We start from the raw sequence: 19,888 nt of genomic DNA on the forward strand, positions 1-19,888 counted from the left end.
ACAGTGTGACCGTCTGGAGAGCCTCCGTTATGGAAGTCCACCATCTGCTGAGACCATGGAGGGATTTACACGGATCCCAGAGAACAAGGCTTTTATGGCTGGTTACCAGCAGAATGGCGGAGAAAGCTGTAAAGATTTATAGGGGATGGTAACGACCGGAAACTACAGCATCAAAGCAAACCACAGTGTGAAATAAGGGAACTGGAAAACTATGGACATAATGTAGAAATGTGTTCATTGATGCCCAGACACTAAAGGCCCCTATACACCTTAGATTTAAAGGGGTTCTCAGGGGGTGGGGGCGTTATTGTCAATAAATTCCTAAATACTTTTAATTCACAAATCTGATTCACTTTTAGTCCTCCATATAGTATAATGCACTCCCCATAGACCTCCATATAGTATAATGCACTCCCCATAGACCTCCATATAGTATAATGCACTCCCCATAGACCTCCATATAGTATAATGCACTCCCCATAGACCTCCATATAGTATAATGCACTCCCCATAGACCTCCATATAGTATAATGCACTCCCCCTAGACCTCCATATAGTATAATGTATCTATGATGCTGCTACAGTTAAATAAGCAATACGCGGGGGGCCGAGCCAGTGCTGGCATTGAGCGACCCCTGGCTCACAGGCCTCATAGCGGCCACTTGCTGGGGGCCCCTGGGCAAATGCCTAGTTTGCCTCCCCCTAATGTCAGCTCTGACCCCATGATGAGACATTTTAAGCCTAGCCCACAATACCTGCAGAAATCTCCTAAAAAACGCTCACTTTGGGGACCTGTTATTTACAGTTGAAGTTTGTCTGGAGGAACAATCTTACACAAAAGAGAGAGCATTCCTGGATACATTTTTTTTTTTTTTTTTTGTCTTTCAGGATGTTGACCTTATTATCAATTCAAGCAAGATTCCCATTAACAAGGCCAACAGCAGCATCACTGGTAAGTCCACGTGTGCCACCGGTCAGGTCACTGCTGCTTCTTAACCAACATGCAGGACCCTTAACAGAAGGTTTTCAGCTTAGAAATCCTGTGCAATAAGTTAGCAGTGCACTATGGAGCAGGAGGAGGGGATATATAGCAAATGGGAGACATATGAAAAACTTATATTTTCTTTATTTGAAATCCGGCTCATTGCGTGGTTAGGAGTCCAGTGGGCGGTATTAACAGTGATTGAAAACCATCCATGTAAAATCAGAATAATTTATGGATAGAACCGCCCACTGGACTCCTCAGTCTGAAATTAATAAAATGCACATTCGTATTAAATCTTTTCCTACAAAACTATATATCAATCTATTCCGCACCTCCTGCTCTAACATGGCGCTGATCACACTGCTTGTTCAATGTGGTAGGTTACTGGTTCACCAGGGTCTGTCAGGACAACGTGACTGTTCAAACCAAACACAGGCGCGTGTGTTAACCCCTCGCATGGTGGAGCAGTTCAGTGCATCTTCTCACCTACTTTGTTTTCCATCGATCTCTGCAGACCTGGATCGAACACAAGTGGGAAGATACAATGAACTGCTCGCCCACACCAGGGGTTCACAGAGCGCCTGTGCTTGGTTTGAACAGTCATTTTATACTGACAGATTACATTTAATGCATTAAGTAACAGATCGACCGTACAATAATAATTTCCAGCTGCTTGTAAACCACAAGGTATCTTCGTTACAAATCTTCGTGCTGTGCAGATATTTTCAGCATTTCTTTGCTTAATGCCACTTCCAAATCTCAGAACCCACAAAACAAATTTAACTTTCTAATAAGTTTATCTGGAAGGAACTTGGAGAACCTGCAGGTAACCCCAAAACATGGGGAGAAAGTACAAACTGCACACCGATGTTGTCTGAATGACGGATCCCAGGGCTGCAAGGAAACTCTCTTAACCACCGAGCCACCATAATCCCCCATTACAAGACCATGCATCCGTCTGCTGTAGACATACGACATGAGCCACGTTACTACTTATACAGATATATTTACTGTTCTAGGAAAGTTTCTCTAAATACGATGTAAGCTAAGAAGCCCAAATACATCAATGTACTGATGACCGAGAGCTGGAAAGTGTCGTATCAGGCTACAAGTTATCGGGTGACTTTTTTTTTTCAATTGTGTCTTTAGGGATTGGAGCAGTTCTTGGAGGGGCGATTAAAAGTAGCATCGAAATACAAGCAAATGACACCCTGAATACGATTCAATCAACGGTGAATGGTAAGAGATCAGCCGTTCACTGAGGATACCTGCGGAATGTTACTGCGACTTTCTGTTAGGGCACGTTATACAGCTGTTGTTTGTAGGCTCATTCCACACCCCACTGCAGCTCATCTCCCAAAGTATCGGACATGTTGAAGTCCTACATGCCCAGTGCTTTCCTCCCTCTCCGCACGACATTGTAGAAAGACGGATCAGATTTGTTGGCGTTTACTAACATGTTGATGTCCAACATGCTTTGTCTTCTATCTCCTGACAGACCGTATATAAAATTTCCAACATTCAATCCTTTTTTTTTTTTTTTTCTTCTCTCTGACATACTAACCGATGGCATGCCCAATCCTTCTCCCCGACATTCTAACCTCCAGCATGCCCAATCCTTCTCCCCAACATACTAATGGGACGGGAATGTGTCACAGCAGCGGTGACCCGGTCCGTGGCCCTGGGCGCCCAATATCAATGGCGGTGATGTTAATGGTGTTAAAGTTTATTAGAATAGTTTGTGATGCCACCTGTGGTGTTTGGCAAGTAAGATGTTGAGCCAACGGATCCGCTGGAACTGATGGTGTGGTGCAGCAAAGATGGTATAGCTCCCCACAGGTGGAGCTGTAGTCCCAGGGCAGTGTAGGTGCAATGGATGAGGAGAGGTGCAGAATGGTATGGAGGCTGGTACCCAGGTGTAGCGGTGCGGGAATAACTGGAGGACACCAGAGTATGTGGTTCCAAAGCTTTACTCACTGTTTGCAGTTCACACAACTGCCTGCCTCCGTACTGTGTTCTCCAGGTCAGGGCTCCAGCCAACCTCCAGGCAGGATAGGATTATCCCTTCCACACTCCGCCAACATGTACCTTACTGAACAACTCCTCCAATGCGCCTTTAGGTGCGAAGCACTCCAGTACTTAGTTACCCTGGAATGCCTCTCTCTAGGTGTTCCTAGTCTTTACTTGTATGACAGACAGCTGTAGCCTGCTTCGGGGACTCCTCACTGCGTCCCGGCTCTCTATTCAGTTGCTGTTGTGTCCCAAGTCTATGATGGGAGTAAGGCGTTAGCGGCTCACTACTCCTCCAGTGTCTGTTGTCGGACACAAAGATCCAATCAACCTCGGGGACCGGGCCACGGCCTTTGCGCTCTCTGGACTGGAAGGGTTCTCTATCTTTCTTCAACCAGCTTCCCACCGTCCTTCTATTCTCCTTCGTTCCGATCTGTTCTATCTCACTTATGGAAGGTTAGGTTATCAATCTTATCAGTCTCTTTCTCTGGTCTTTCTCGTGCCAGCCGCCCAGATCACTGGGACCTGCTGCAGCACGTCCTTCAGACACCCATCTTCTCTCGTCTCTCTCCTCTAACCAACTACTCACAACTTTCACTCTTCCCACTCTTTTATATCATCTCACTCCACCTCCCAGCACATCTCGTGTTACGAAGCAGGGTTCCACGAGGGGTGCTCTGCTAACCCCCAGCCTGAAGCTGTTAGGTGGCCCCACTGAACTATCCTGTGTGTGGAATGCAGGTGTGGAGTGTGGTCAGGAGTTCCCACCTTACCTGGATGGTGGAGCATTACACCTTAGGAGAAGGTGCAGTACCTCTGTGGCGATTGAAGCCTCAGGGGCGCCACACTAACCTCCAGCATGCCCAATCCTTCTCTCCGACATTCTAACCTCCAGCACGCCCAATCCTTCTCCCCAACATACGAACCTCCAGCATGCCCAATCCTTCTCCCCAAAATACTAACCTCCAGCATGCCCAATCCTTCTCCCCAACATACTAACCTCCAGCATGCCCAATCCTTCTCCCCGACATACTAACCTCCAGCATGCCCAATCCTTCTCCCTGACATACTAACCTCCAGCACGCCCAATCCTTCTCCCCGACATACTAACCTCCAGCATGCCCAATCCTTCTCCCCAACATACTAACCTCCAGCATGCCCAATCCTTCTCTCCGACATACTAACCTCCAGCATGCCCAATCCTTCTCTCCGACATACTAACCTCCAGCATGCCCAATCCTTCTCCCCGACATACTAACCTCCAGCACGCCCAATCCTTCTCCCCGACATACTAACCTCCAGCATGCCCAATCCTTCTCCCCGACATACTAACCTCCAGCATGCCCAATCCTTCTCCCCGACATACTAACCTCCAGCATGCCCAATCCTTCTCCCTGACATACTAACCTCCAGCATGCCCAATCCTTCTCCCCGACATACTAACCTCCAGCACGCCCAATCCTTCTCCCCGACATACTAACCTCCAGCATGCCCAATCCTTCTCTCCGACATACTAACCTCCAGCACGCCCAATCCTTCTCCCCGACATACTAACCTCCAGCACGCCCAATCCTTCTCCCCGACATACTAACCTCCAGCATGCCCAATCCTTCTCCCAGACATACTAACCTCCAGCATGCCCAATCCTTCTCCCCGACATACTAACCTCCAGCATGCCCAATCCTTCTCCCCGACATACTAACCTCCAGCATGCCCAATCCTTCTCCCTGACATACTAACCTCCAGCATGCCCAATCCTTCTCCCCGACATTCTAACCTCCAGCATGCCCAATCCTTCTCCCCGACATACTAACCTCCAGCATGCCCAATCCTTCTCCCCGACATACTAACCTCCAGCATGCCCAATCCTTCTCCCCAACAATCTAACCTCCAGCATGCCCAATCCTTCTCCCCGACATACTAACCTCCAGCATGCCCAATCCTTCTCCCTGACATACTAACCTCCAGCATGCCCAATCCTTCTCCCCGACATTCTAACCTCCAGCATGCCCAATCCTTCTCCCCGACATACTAACCTCCAGCATGCCCAATCCTTCTCCCTGACATACTAACCTCCAGCATGCCCAATCCTTCTCCCCAACATTCTAACCTCCAGCATGCCCAATCCTTCTCCCCGACATACTAACCTTCAGCATGCCCAATCCTTCTCTCCGACATACTAACCTCCAGCATGCCCAATCCTTCTCCCTGACATACTAACCTCCAGCACGCCCAATCCTTCTCTCCGACATACTAACCTCCAGCATGCCCAATCCTTCTCCCCAACATTCTAACCTCCAGCATGCCCAATCCTTCTCTCCGACATACTAACCTCCAGCATGCCCAATCCTTCTCCCCAACATTCTAACCTCCAGCATGCCCAATCCTTCTCCCCAACATTCTAACCTCCAGCATGCCCAATCCTTCTCCCCGACATACTAACCTCCAGCATGCCCAATCCTTCTCCCCGACATACTAACCTCCAGCATGCCCAATCCTTCTCTCCGACATACTAACCTCCAGCATGCCCAATCCTTCTCCCCGACATACTAACCTCCAGCATGCCCAATCCTTCTCCCTGACATAGTAACCACCAGCATGCCCAATCCTTCTCCCCGACATACTAACCTCCAGCATGCCCAATCCTTCTCCCCGACATACTAACCTCCAGCATGCCCAATCCTTCTCCCCGACATACTAACCTCCAGCATGCCCAATCCTTCTCTCCGACATACTAACCTCCAGCATGCCCAATCCTTCTCCCTGACATAGTAACCACCAGCATGCGGTACGCAAAAAAAAAAATATCGGATCCCATACGGATTAACGGTAACGCATCCTAATTTTCCAAATATGTTGCAATTTATTAATTGGTCTTGTAAATGCTAAGAATTCAACATTGTTTTGGATTTTATTGTTTTATTTCTAGATGAAACTTTTTTTTTTTTTTTTTAACATGTTCGTATGAACCCAGTCTGATGGCTCATTTGAGTCGGCCATGCAAATCAATCCGATCACTGACTACAATGCGCAGACTCCCGACCGGAGCATGGCGGCTTCATGTATTTCTATTAGGCTGTCACGCTCTGGTCCGGAAGGACGCGGCCGGTCCGTACATTGTGGTCCGAGATCCTAAGACATCTGCATGAGCACTTAAACTAATTGGTAGGCTCCGATAAACTTCATAGATGTGATTTGTGAATTGAAAATCCTGCTCTTGGCCCCAAACTTAAGAGACCCCGATGCCCTAAAGGTATCCATTAATATTTTGTGACGTCGGGTTTATTTTTTTGCTTCTCTTCCTTGGGTAATTTGCCGGCCGAGCATTCAATAAAACCATAATCGTCACCAATTAACTAAACACCGGTGGATGAATCCCAGCTTTCTGTCTTGTATCATGTCCGGAGGTTGTAGGAGGAGGGAGCAAACGTGAATAGTGAAAAACCCTTTGTTCTATTTATGACCTGTCAATCAGACGGTTGCGTAAAGTGTGAATGGCCGTGTCACACACGTCAGTTATAGCCCGGATGTGTTCACCCCGTGGACACCGTGTATTTTTAGCACTTAATTGGTGGCACCATAGAGCTATAAAGAAATTAAAATACCGCACTAAGGTTGGAGGCAAAACTTGGCACCGCGTTCCGGGGATATACACTGGGAAGAAGTAGTGATGTGGTTTCTACAGAATTAGATCACTTCTATATTAAGGTGCGGTTACAATGATGTTTTCCTGCTTCTGCAATCAAAATATCCAGCTTTACATTACAAATTTGATGGTCCGAAACTGCAAGTCCGTCCAGGGCCGGTTTTGGACAAAGTGGGGCCCTAAATGCTGACATATTCCACCATCACTTGTGCTGTAGTTACATGCGCTGAGTCCAGGCCGTTAAATGAGCGCAATCGACAATATTGAAGTTGTTCAGTGCTTGTATCCCGGCCTCTTTCCACCGGCTCAGGAACAATGACAGGGACAGAACGCTCACTAATAGATCCATCTGTCCCCATACAGTGTCATGTTATCAGCAGCAGATCTGCAGCTTACACCGGGTAGTGTGCTGCCGAGAACAACTAATTGATTATGCCGGAAGAAAAAGTCAGTCACCCGATGAATGAGCAGAATTTTCATCATTGGTTGGGCGATTGCTGACATGTTTACACCTTTCAACACTTGTCCGAGCTGCCGTGTGTGTGCTCACATATACACAGAGCACACGCATACAGACAGGCGTATACACAGAGCACACGCATACAGACACACATATACACAGAGCACACGCATACAGACACACATATACACAGAGCACACGCATACAGACAGGCATATACACAGAGCACACGCATACAGACAGGCGTATACACAGAGCACACGCATACAGACAGGCGTATACACAGAGCACACGCATACAGACAGGCGTATACACAGAGCACACGCATACAGACAGGCGTATACACAGAGCACACGCATACAGACAGGCGTATACACAGAGCACACGCATACAGACAGGCGTATACACAGAGCACACGCATACAGACAGGCGTATACACAGAGCACACGCATACAGACAGGCGTATACACAGAGCACACGCATACAGACAGGCGTATACACAGAGCACACGCATACAGACAGGCGTATACACAGAGCACACGCATACAGACAGGCGTATACACAGAGCACACGCATACAGACACACGTATACACAGAGCACACGCATACAGACACACGTATACACAGAGCACACGCATACAGACACACATATACACAGAGCACACGCATACAGACAGGCGTATACACAGAGCACACGCATACAGACAGGCGTATACACAGAGCACACGCATACAGACAGGCGTATACACAGAGCACACGCATACAGACAGGCGTATACACAGAGCACACGCATACAGACAGGCGTATACACAGAGCACACGCATACAGACACACATATACACAGAGCACACGCATACAGACACACATATACACAGAGCACACGCATACAGGCAGGCGTATACACAGAGCACACGCATACAGACAGGCGTATACACAGAGCACACGCATACAGACACACGTATACACAGAGCACACGCATACAGACAGGCGTATACACAGAGCACACGCATACAGACAGGCGTATACACAGAGCACACGCATACAGACAGGCGTATAGACAGAGCACACGCATACAGACAGGCGTATAGACAGAGCACACGCATACAGACAGGCGTATAGACAGAGCACACGCATACAGACAGGCGTATAGACAGAGCACACGCATACAGACAGGCGTATAGACAGAGCACACGCATACAGACAGGCGTATAGACAGAGCACACGCATACAGACAGGCGTATAGACAGAGCACACGCATACAGACAGGCGTATAGACAGAGCACACGCATACAGACAGGCGTATAGACAGAGCACACGCATACAGACAGGCGTATAGACAGAGCACACGCATACAGACAGGCGTATAGACAGAGCACACGCATACAGACAGGCGTATACACAGAGCACACGCATACAGACAGGCGTATACACAGAGCACACGCATACAGACAGGCGTATACACAGAGCACACGCATACAGACAGGCGTATACACAGAGCACACGCATACAGACAGGCGTATACACAGAGCACACGCATACAGACAGGCGTATACACAGAGCACACGCATACAGACAGGCGTATACACAGAGCACACGCATACAGACAGGCGTATACACAGAGCGCACGCATACAGACAGGCGTATACACAGAGCGCACGCATACAGACAGGCGTATACACAGAGCGCACGCATACAGACAGGCGTATACACAGAGCGCACGCATACAGACAGGCGTATACACAGAGCGCACGCGTACAGACAGGCGTATACACAGAGCGCACGCGTACAGACAGGCGTATACACAGAGCGCACGCGTACAGACAGGCGTATACACAGAGCGCACGCGTACAGACAGGCGTATACACAGAGCGCACGCGTACAGACAGGCGTATACACAGAGCGCACGCGTACAGACAGGCGTATACACAGAGCGCACGCGTACAGACAGGCGTATACACAGAGCGCACGCGTACAGACAGGCGTATACACAGAGCGCACGCGTACAGACACACACACTATAGAGGATTTGCCAGGTTCCTCTTCAGTTCTTCTAGACTTTTGCATTGTATGGGACCTGTAGTGACTTCACTGTCACATCTTGACAGAGATGTCACCAAAAGTCCTGTAAAGCGCTGTGGAATATGATGGCAAAATATGAGTAAACACAATCAATGCTGGGGGGCCCTAACAGAGTGGTGGCCCGGAGCAATTGCTTCCTCCCTTCCCTAATGCCGCTTATCTGCCCTGGATTCTTTCTTTTCTTTCTTCTTTTCTTTCTTCTTTTCTTTCTTCTTTTCTTTCTTCTTTTCTTTCTTCTTTTCTTTCTTCTTTTCTTTCTTCTTTTCTTTCTTCTTTTCTTTCTTCTTTTCTTTCTTCTTTTCTTTCTTCTTTTCTTTCTTCTTTTCTTTCTTCTTTTCTTTCTTCTTTTCTTTCTTCTTTTCTTTCTTCTTTTCTTTCTTCTTTTCTTTTCTTTTCTTTCTTCTTTTCTTTCTTCTTTTCTTTTCTTTTCTTTTCTTTTCTTTCTTTTCTTTTCTTTCTTTTCTTTCTTCTTTTCTTTCTTTTCTTTTCTTTCTTTTCTTTCTTCTTTTCTTTCTTCTTTTCTTTCTTTCTTTTCTCTTGTGTTGCGAGTGTCTGCTTCTTGAATAGTATTTGACTTCTGAAAATTAAGCCTTGAGCAAATGTTCATATCAAAGAATCTAGCATAGTGCAGATAGTTACAGTAACGTGTAGCTGAGATTACGGAAATGATTCTGTCGGTTGATTATTTGCACAATAGATTGATTTCAGTTGCAATCGGGCTGATCCAGTCCTGTAATAACGTCCTGTACCATCCTTAACTAAATAACTCCGGCTTAGCTTATGTATTGTATCTATATACTGAATACTGCAAATATACGAGAACAAAGGTATTAATCTGTACGGTAGAAGAGTGATTCAGTGCTTGTTGCTGGAAGGATTCTTTACAGTAAAAGTGGTTAAAATTGGAAATGTCCGATTCAGAAAAATCGAGCCGGATCAATATAGCGGCCTCCTGATCCTCCACCAATGGCAGACATCATGGGTAAGTAGGTATTTGGTATAGTTGGGCACCATATATGTGTTCTTCACCCAATGATATATGTTGGTATTCCAGAGATCTGGCATCAGTTTGCCTTTTCCTATTGACAAAAAACATGAAAGTTCATCTAGGCATGTATGTTTATGGTATTTGTCGAGGAGGGAAATTAGCTGCTTTTGTTATAAATTTTATAAGACGAACAAAAAAAAAAGATTGGACATATTGATATCCAATATGCACAATCACCCTTTTTTTTTTTTTTTTTTTTTTTTTTTTTCCTTTTCTTTTTTCGTTTCCTTTACCCAATATCTGCCAGAACAAAAAAAGCTGGAACAAATAGAAAATTGGTGGAATGTGGGCAGCATTCCTTTGTGTATGAAGACCCTAACCCCAAGGCCGTTCCTAAATGAATAATGCAATGTAAGGGTACTGGGTTGGAAGACCTCTGCTAGAGACCATGGTGGAAGAAAATGAACGGAGCCTTCAAAGGTTGATTCTGGTTGCACGTCCATTGTATCAATGGGTTAAATAGAAAAAAAAAAAAAAAAAAGTTTCTGTTATCAGGAAGTAAGATTGGGAAAAAATATTTGCAGTCATGTGTAGAGAGGCGTTCTCATTCCCGGAACATAGACCGAAAACAGAGTAATGTGTCAGGCTTGGTAGAGCCGGTCAGACTGGAGAAATCGCCGTCTCGTTATACAGCAGGAAATTTGCTTGTTTGATCAAGATAAACCACAATACAACAAGGGAGATCGGGTTTATGTCCCTCCGGTGACTTGCAGATCGCTACATCATGAACCTATGTTCATTTCTTGTGGTTTTGGGAATAACCCTTTATGTGTATCCCCTAACCAGTGTGGGGATAGCTAAGGGCGGCCAGTGACATTACATAGTAACATAGTCAACAAGGCCGAAAACAGACATTTGTCCATCCAGTTCAGCCTATATTCCGTCAGAATAAATCCCCAGATCTACGTCCTTCTAAAGAACCCAATAACTGTAAGATACAATATTGTTACGCTCCAGGAAGACATCCAGGCCTCTCTTGAACCCCTCGACTGAGTTCACCATCACCACCTCCTCAGGCAGGGAATTCCACATTCCCACTGCCCTAATAGTAAAGATTCCTCTTCTATGTTGGAGGAAAAACCTTTTCTCCTCCAGACGCAGAGAATGCCCCCTTGTGACCGTCACCTTCCTTGGTGTAAACAGATCCTCGGAGAGATATTTGTATTGTCCCCTTATATACTTATACATGGTTATTAGATCGCCCCTCAGTCGTCTTTTTTTCTAGACTAAATAATCCTAATTTTGCTAATCTCTCTGGGTATTGTAGTTCCCCCATCCCCTTTATTAATTTTGTTGCCCTCCTTTGTACCCGCTCTAGTTCCATTATATCCTTCCTGAGCACCGGTGCCCAAAACTGTACACAGTACTCCATGTGCGGTCTAACCAGAGATTTGTACAGAGGCAGTATAATGCTCTCATCATGTGTATCCAGACCTCTTTTAATGCACCCCATGATCCTGTTTGCCTTGGCAGCCGCTGCCCGGCACTGGCTGCTCCAGGTAAGTTTATCATTAACTAGGATCCCCAAGTCCTTCTCCATGTCAGATTTACCCAGTGGTTTCCCGTTCAGTGTGTAATGGTGATACTGATTCCTTCTTCCCATGTGTATAACCTTACATTTATCATTGTTAAACTGCATCTGCCACCTTTCTGCCCAAGTTTCCAACTTATCCAGATCCATCTGTAGCAGAATACTATCTTCTCTTGTATTGACTGCTTTACATAGTTTTGTATCATCTGCAAATATCGATATTTTACTGTGTAAACCTTCTACCAGATTGTTAATAAATATGTTGAAGAGAAGAGGTCCCAACACCGACCCCTGCGGTCCCCACTGGTCACAGCGACCCAGTTAGAGAATATACCATTTATAACCACCCTCTGCTTTCTATCACTAAGCCAGTTACTTACCCATTTACACACATTTTCCCCCAGACCCAGCATTCTCATTTTGTGTACCAACCTCTTGTGTGGCACGGTATCAAACGCTTTGGAAAAATCAAGATATACCACATCCAATGACTCACCTTGGTCCAGTCTATAGCTTACCTCTTCATAAAAACTGATTAGATTGGTGTGACAGGAGCGATTCCTCATAAACCCATGCTGATATGGCGTTACACAGTTATTCTCATTGAGATAATCCAGAATAACATCCCTCAGAAACCCTTCACATACTTTACCAACAATAGAGGTTAGACTTACTGGCCTATAATTTCCAGGGTCACTTTTAGAGCCCTTTTTGAATATTGGTACATTTGATTCTTGGGGTCCACTGGTCAGCTACATACAAAGATAAGTGACCCCAATACACAAATTTACTTTTGCTTCTGTGTAATAGTAATTTAGCTTGTTAAATGGATGATTCACAATTTGCAGAAGAAGGTTTCAAGTGTAATAATGCTGCTCATTAGCACTTCTTCACAGGGGTGGCCTACCGGAGGATTCTCCTGTTCCCCTGTGAAGTCTGTCCGTGCCTACCCCTATTCAATAGGAGATATCATGCTGATTGTTAGGGGTCTGACTGATGGCACCCCCAACGATCCCAAGATCAAGGAACTGGACTCTGCAGACAACCCATAAATGGATTCATTGTCAGTGGGAATGATGGCGCTTGACTTTCTCCGAAAGGACCATAGACGATGTCCACTCAGGACAGGGCTGCAGATCCTCGTTCTCTGGGTCCCAGAGCCCTGATCTTGCGCTATATGGAGGTCCTGGATGTTGACATCCATCTCTAAGAAAGTTACTCCTTATCCAGGGGATTGGTGAAATCTTCTGATTTGGGCAATATCTCTTCAATATAATTGGGTAGAGACTGGCACAGACAAGAGGGTCTCTGTACAAAAACAACGGAAGGCCCACCTAGTTTCCAACCAAAGATGTACACAGAGAACGGGGGGCTTCCATCGGAAAGAAAAAATATGGTTCCTCTAAGGTTTTGCTTGGCGTCACCATTTAAGAACATGAAGTCCTGGTGCCCCAACACCATTTTATGGCTTTGCATTTGCCACTTTCTTACTTGCTGGTGGCATTTGTATGGTCCAAACTACTTTTACAGGTTCTCCCCAACTATTAAAAAGGTGACTAAACCCTCCTCGAGTTGCCCCCTCTCTACAGGGTTTCTTCCCTTACGGCTCTCCAAAAATTTCTGTATCGGTCAGCCACTATGTTTAGTGATTGCGAGCCATCGGTGGGAAACTATTTTTTGGCTTTATCACTTTTTTTTTTATTTCTTCTGCTATTTGCTCATCTCCCAAATTATTTTTAATTCTAGAATAAGTTTTTTGTTTTTTTTTCTTTAGCTTTCCAAGGCATCTGGTAACAGCCTGAAGTACTGGGTACTTGCAAGAATGATTGTCCCATTCGCAACCCTTGAGGTCACTGCGCAAGTTTAGGAGCTGTATGTCGGTGTTGTCACACTTTTTTGGTTGCCCCCCCTACCCCCTCGAATAATGCAGGGGGAAAGAATCCCAATCGGTGATCACAAACCTACAAGACTTCATGAATTAATGTCAATCATCCCAAAAATTCTCCTGGACCAGGTTTCCCGTAATGAAATATGGAGATTTACTCGGGTATCGCACATCGATGCTGAAGAATACTCTTTGTATAAAGGCTTTCAGGACTTCTAAGAGGAGGAAATGACCCCTCTATTGTTGGGAACGTGGAATCATTCAAAACTATCACTAGGGGACAAACTTAATTTTATGACCTGTCCTAAATGTAATAAATGTAAAGTCTTTTTAGCTAAAAGAAAGTTGGATGAACATAAGACGCTATATAAAATTTACCTTGAATTGAAAGCCGTTGTGTTTTATTGGAGCACTATGCGGTATTTTATGTACTTTGTTTAATATTTTCACTTTTTTTTTTTCTTCCCCATAGACTTAAATTCCATCGCAATAGCCTTGAGACAAGTCAACGATTCCTTCAACGCTTTACTGGACGCCCAACATCAGCTGGTCCACAATCTCACCACGATTAGAGATAACATTAACCAGACGCTGAACAACTGCGGCACCTCCTGCGCCTCTGCCCCTTCAGTCAGCGAGCTGGACATGGACGCCAACTTCCAGAGTGTAAGTTCTGTTTCACCACATCATAAAGTAAGACCCGATGGGCGCTCAATACCGGACTCTTATTCTCTCATCGCTGTTAATAAGCAAAAAGTTAAGAATTTGTTTTAAAAAGAAAAAAGTTGTTACTTGCAAGCGGTGTTATGACTACTGCAATAAATGCAACGCTTTACATGAGTCTTTTACACTTTATACATTGTGTCCTCTCTTTTTATAAAGTGTTTCCTTGTTGACCATTTCTACTAGGCGATGGCATAAGTTACTTTAAAGGGATTGTCCTTGTGGAAAAGCTCATTAAAGGGGCCGATATTGACTGTTCGGATTCCAGTAGCTGGCACTAGAGTTCAAGTCTTCTTCCTCTCTGAAGAGGCAACTTGCAATATATGCCGCATTCACCTCCATTACTATATATACCGCATTCACCTCCATTACTATATATACCGCATTCATCTATTATATACCGCATTCACCTCCATTACTATATATCCCGCATTCACCTATTATATACCGCATTCACCTCCATTACTATATATACCGCATTTACCTATTATATACCGCATTCACCTCCATTACTATATATACCGCATACACCTCCATTACTATATATCCCGCATTCACCTATTATATACCGCATTCACCTCCATTACTATATATACCGCATTCATCTATTATATACCGCATTCACCTCCATTACTATATATCCCGCATTCACCTATTATATACCGCATTCACCTCCATTACTATATATACCGCATTCACCTCCATTACTATATATCCCGCATTCACCTATTATATACCGCATTCACCTCCATTACTATATATACCGCATTCATCTATTATATACCGCATTCACCTCCATTACTATATATCCCGCATTCACCTATTATATACCGCATTCACCTCCATTACTATATATACCGCATTCACCTCCATTACTATATATACCGCATTTACCTATTATATACCGCATTCACCTCCATTACTATATATACCGCATTCCCCTCCATTACTATATATCCCACATTCACCTATTATATACCGCATTCACCTCCATTACTATATATACCGCATTCACCTATTATATACCGCATTCACCTCCATTACTATATATCCCGCATTCACCTATTATATACCGCATTCACCTCCATTACTATATATACCGCATTCACCTCCATTACTATATATCCCGCATTCACCTATTATATACCGCATTCACCTCCATTACTATATATACCGCATTCACCTATTATATACCGCATTCACCTCCATTACTATATATCCCGCATTCACCTATTATATACCGCATTCACCTCCATTACTATATATACCGCATTCACCTATTATATACCGCATTCACCTCCATTACTATATATCCCGCATTCACCTATTATATACCGCATTCACCTCCATTACTATATATACCGCATTCACCTATTATATACCGCATTCACCTCCATTACTATATATCCCGCATTCACCTATTATATACCGCATTCACCTCCATTACTATATATACCGCATTCACCTATTATATACCGCATTCACCTCCATTACTATATATCCCGCATTCACCCATTATATACCGCATTCACCTCCATTACTATATATACTGCATTCACCTATTATATACCGCATTCACCTCCATTACTATATATACCGCATTCACCTATTATATACCGCATTCACCTCCATTACTATATATCCCACATTCACCTATTATATACCGCATTCACCTCCATTACTATATATACCGCATTCACCTCCATTACTATATATACCGCATTCATCTATTATATACCGCATTCACCTCCATTACTATATATCCCGCATTCACCTATTATATACCGCATTCACCTCCATTACTATATATACCGCATTTACCTATTATATACCGCATTCACCTCCATTACTATATATACCGCATACACCTCCATTACTATATATCCCGCATTCACCTATTATATACCGCATTCACCTCCATTACTATATATACCGCATTCATCTATTATATACCGCATTCACCTCCATTACTATATATCCCGCATTCACCTATTATATACCGCATTCACCTCCATTACTATATATACCGCATTCACCTCCATTACTATATATACCGCATTCACCTATTATATACCGCATTCACCTCCATTACTATATATACCGCATTCATCTATTATATACCGCATTCACCTCCATTACTATATATCCCGCATTCACCTATTATATACCGCATTCACCTCCATTACTATATATACCGCATTCACCTCCATTACTATATATACCGCATTTACCTATTATATACCGCATTCACCTCCATTACTATATATACCGCATTCCCCTCCATTACTATATATCCCACATTCACCTATTATATACCGCATTCACCTCCATTACTATATATACCGCATTCACCTATTATATACCGCATTCACCTCCATTACTATATATCCCGCATTCACCTATTATATACCGCATTCACCTCCATTACTATATATACCGCATTCACCTCCATTACTATATATCCCGCATTCACCTATTATATACCGCATTCACCTCCATTACTATATATACCGCATTCACCTATTATATACCGCATTCACCTCCATTACTATATATCCCGCATTCACCTATTATATACCGCATTCACCTCCATTACTATATATACCGCATTCACCTATTATATACCGCATTCACCTCCATTACTATATATCCCGCATTCACCTATTATATACCGCATTCACCTCCATTACTATATATACCGCATTTACCTATTATATACCGCATTCACCTCCATTACTATATATCCCGCATTCACCTATTATATACCGCATTCACCTCCATTACTATATATACCGCATTCACCTATTATATACCGCATTCACCTCCATTACTATATATCCCGCATTCACCCATTATATACCGCATTCACCTCCATTACTATATATACTGCATTCACCTATTATATACCGCATTCACCTCCATTACTATATATACCGCATTCACCTATTATATACCGCATTCACCTCCATTACTATATATCCCACATTCACCTATTATATACCGCATTCACCTATTATATACCGCATTCACCTCCATTACTATATATACCGCATTCACCTATTATATACCGCATTCACCTCCATTACTATATATACCGCATTCACCTATTATATACCGCATTCACCTCCATTACTATATATACCGCATTCCCCTATTATATACCGCATTCACCTCCATTACTATATATACCGCATTCACCTATTATATACCGCATTCACCTCCATTACTATATATACCGCATTCACCTCCATTACTATATATACCGCATTCACCTATTATATACCGCATTCACCTCCATTACTATATATACCGCATTCACCTCCATTACTATATATACTGCATTCACCTATTATATACCGCATTCACCTCCATTACTATATATCCCGCATTACCCTATTATATACCGCATTCACCTCCATTACTATATATACCGCATTCACCCATTATATACCGCATTCACCTCCATTACTATATATACCGCATTCACCTCCATTACTATATATACCACATTCACCTATTATATACCGCATTCACCTCCATTACTATATATACCGCATTTACCTATTATACCGCATTCACCTCCATTACTATATATACCGCATTCACCTCCATTACTATATATACCGCATTCCCCTATTATATACCGCATTCACCTCCATTACTATATATCCCACATTACCCTATTATATACCGCATTCACCTCCATTACTATATATACTGCATTCACCCATTATATACCGCATTCACCTCCATTACTATATATACCGCATTCACCTCCATTACTATATATACCGCATTCACCTCCATTACTATATATACCACATTCACCCATTATATACCGCATTCACCTCCATTACTATATATACCGCATTCACCTATTATATACCGCATTCACCTCCATTACTATATATACCGCATTCACCTCCATTACTATATATACCGCATTCACCTATTATATACCGCATTCACCTCCATTACTATATATCCCGCATTCACCTATTATATACCGCATTCACCTCCATTACTATATATACTGCATTCACCCATTATATACTGCATTCACCTCCATTACTATATATACCGCATTCACCTCCATTACTATATATACCGCATTCCCCTATTATATACCGCATTCACCTCCATTACTATATATACCGCATTCACCTATTATATACCGCATTCACCTCCATTACTATATATACCGCATTCACCTATTATATACCGCATTCACCTCCATTACTATATATACCGCATTCACCTCCATTACTATATATACTGCATTCACCTATTATATACCGCATTCACCTCCATTACTATATATCCCGCATTCACCTATTATATACCGCATTCACCTCCATTACTATATATACCGCATTCACCCATTATATACCGCATTCACCTCCATTACTATATATACCGCATTCACCTCCATTACTATATATACCGCATTCACCGATTATATACCGCATTCACCTCCATTACTATATATACCGCATTCACCTCCATTACTATATATACCGCATTCACCTCCATTACTATATATACCGCATTCACCTCCATTACTATATATACCGCATTCACCTCCATTACTATATATACCGCATTCCCCTATTATATACCGCATTCACCTCCATTACTATATATACCGCATTCACCTCCATTACTATATATACCGCATTCACCTATTATATACCGCATTCACCTCCATTACTATATATACCGCATTCACCTCCATTACTATATATCTCGCATTCACCTATTATATACCGCATTCCCCTATTATATACCGCATTCACCTCCATTACTATATATACCGCATTCCCCTATTATATACCGCATTCACCTCCATTACTATATATACCGCATTCACCTATTATATACCGCATTCACCTCCATTACTATATATACCGCATTCACCTATTATATACCGCATTCACCTCCATTACTATATATACCGCATTCACCTCCATTACTATATATACCGCATTCACCCATTATATACCGCATTCACCTCCATTACTATATATCCCGCATTCACCTATTATATACCGCATTCACCTCCATTACTATATATACCGCATTCACCTATTATATACCGCATTCACCTCCATTACTATATATACCGCATTCACCTATTATATACCGCATTCACCTCCATTACTATATATACCGCATTCACCCATTATATACCGCATTCACCTCCATTACTATATATACCGCATTCACCCATTATATACCGCATTCACCTCCATTACTATATATACAGCATTCACCCATTATATACCGCATTCACCTCCATTACTATATATACCGCATTCCCCTATTATATACCGCATTCACCTCCATTACTATATATACTGCATTCACCTATTATATACCGCATTCACCTCCATTACTATATATCCCGCATTCACCTATTATATACCGCATTCACCTCCATTACTATATATACCGCATTCACCCATTATATACCGCATTCACCTCCATTACTATATATACTGCATTCACCTATTATATACCG

At 43.2% G+C, this 19,888-nt stretch overlaps 1 protein-coding gene across 2 annotated transcripts in view; it reads left to right on the forward strand.

The window, feature by feature from the left end:
* The window catches only part of LOC141056181 (prominin-1-A-like), a 98,538-nt gene that overhangs the window by 32,995 nt on the left and 45,655 nt on the right, over positions 1 to 19,888 (forward strand). For both annotated transcript variants that reach the window (XM_073552885.1, XM_073552886.1), the window contains exons 6-8: positions 889 to 952; positions 2,135 to 2,224; positions 14,117 to 14,310. In XM_073552885.1, coding sequence (XP_073408986.1) covers positions 889 to 952; positions 2,135 to 2,224; positions 14,117 to 14,310 — 348 coding nt within the window. The remainder of the gene's footprint in view (positions 1 to 888; positions 953 to 2,134; positions 2,225 to 14,116; positions 14,311 to 19,888) is intronic.

This window comes from Dendrobates tinctorius, unplaced genomic scaffold (assembly GCF_039654945.1).
Source record: "Dendrobates tinctorius isolate UK_male_01 unplaced genomic scaffold, ASM3965494v1 ptg000196l, whole genome shotgun sequence".
NCBI classification, from domain to species: Eukaryota; Metazoa; Chordata; class Amphibia; order Anura; family Dendrobatidae; genus Dendrobates; species Dendrobates tinctorius.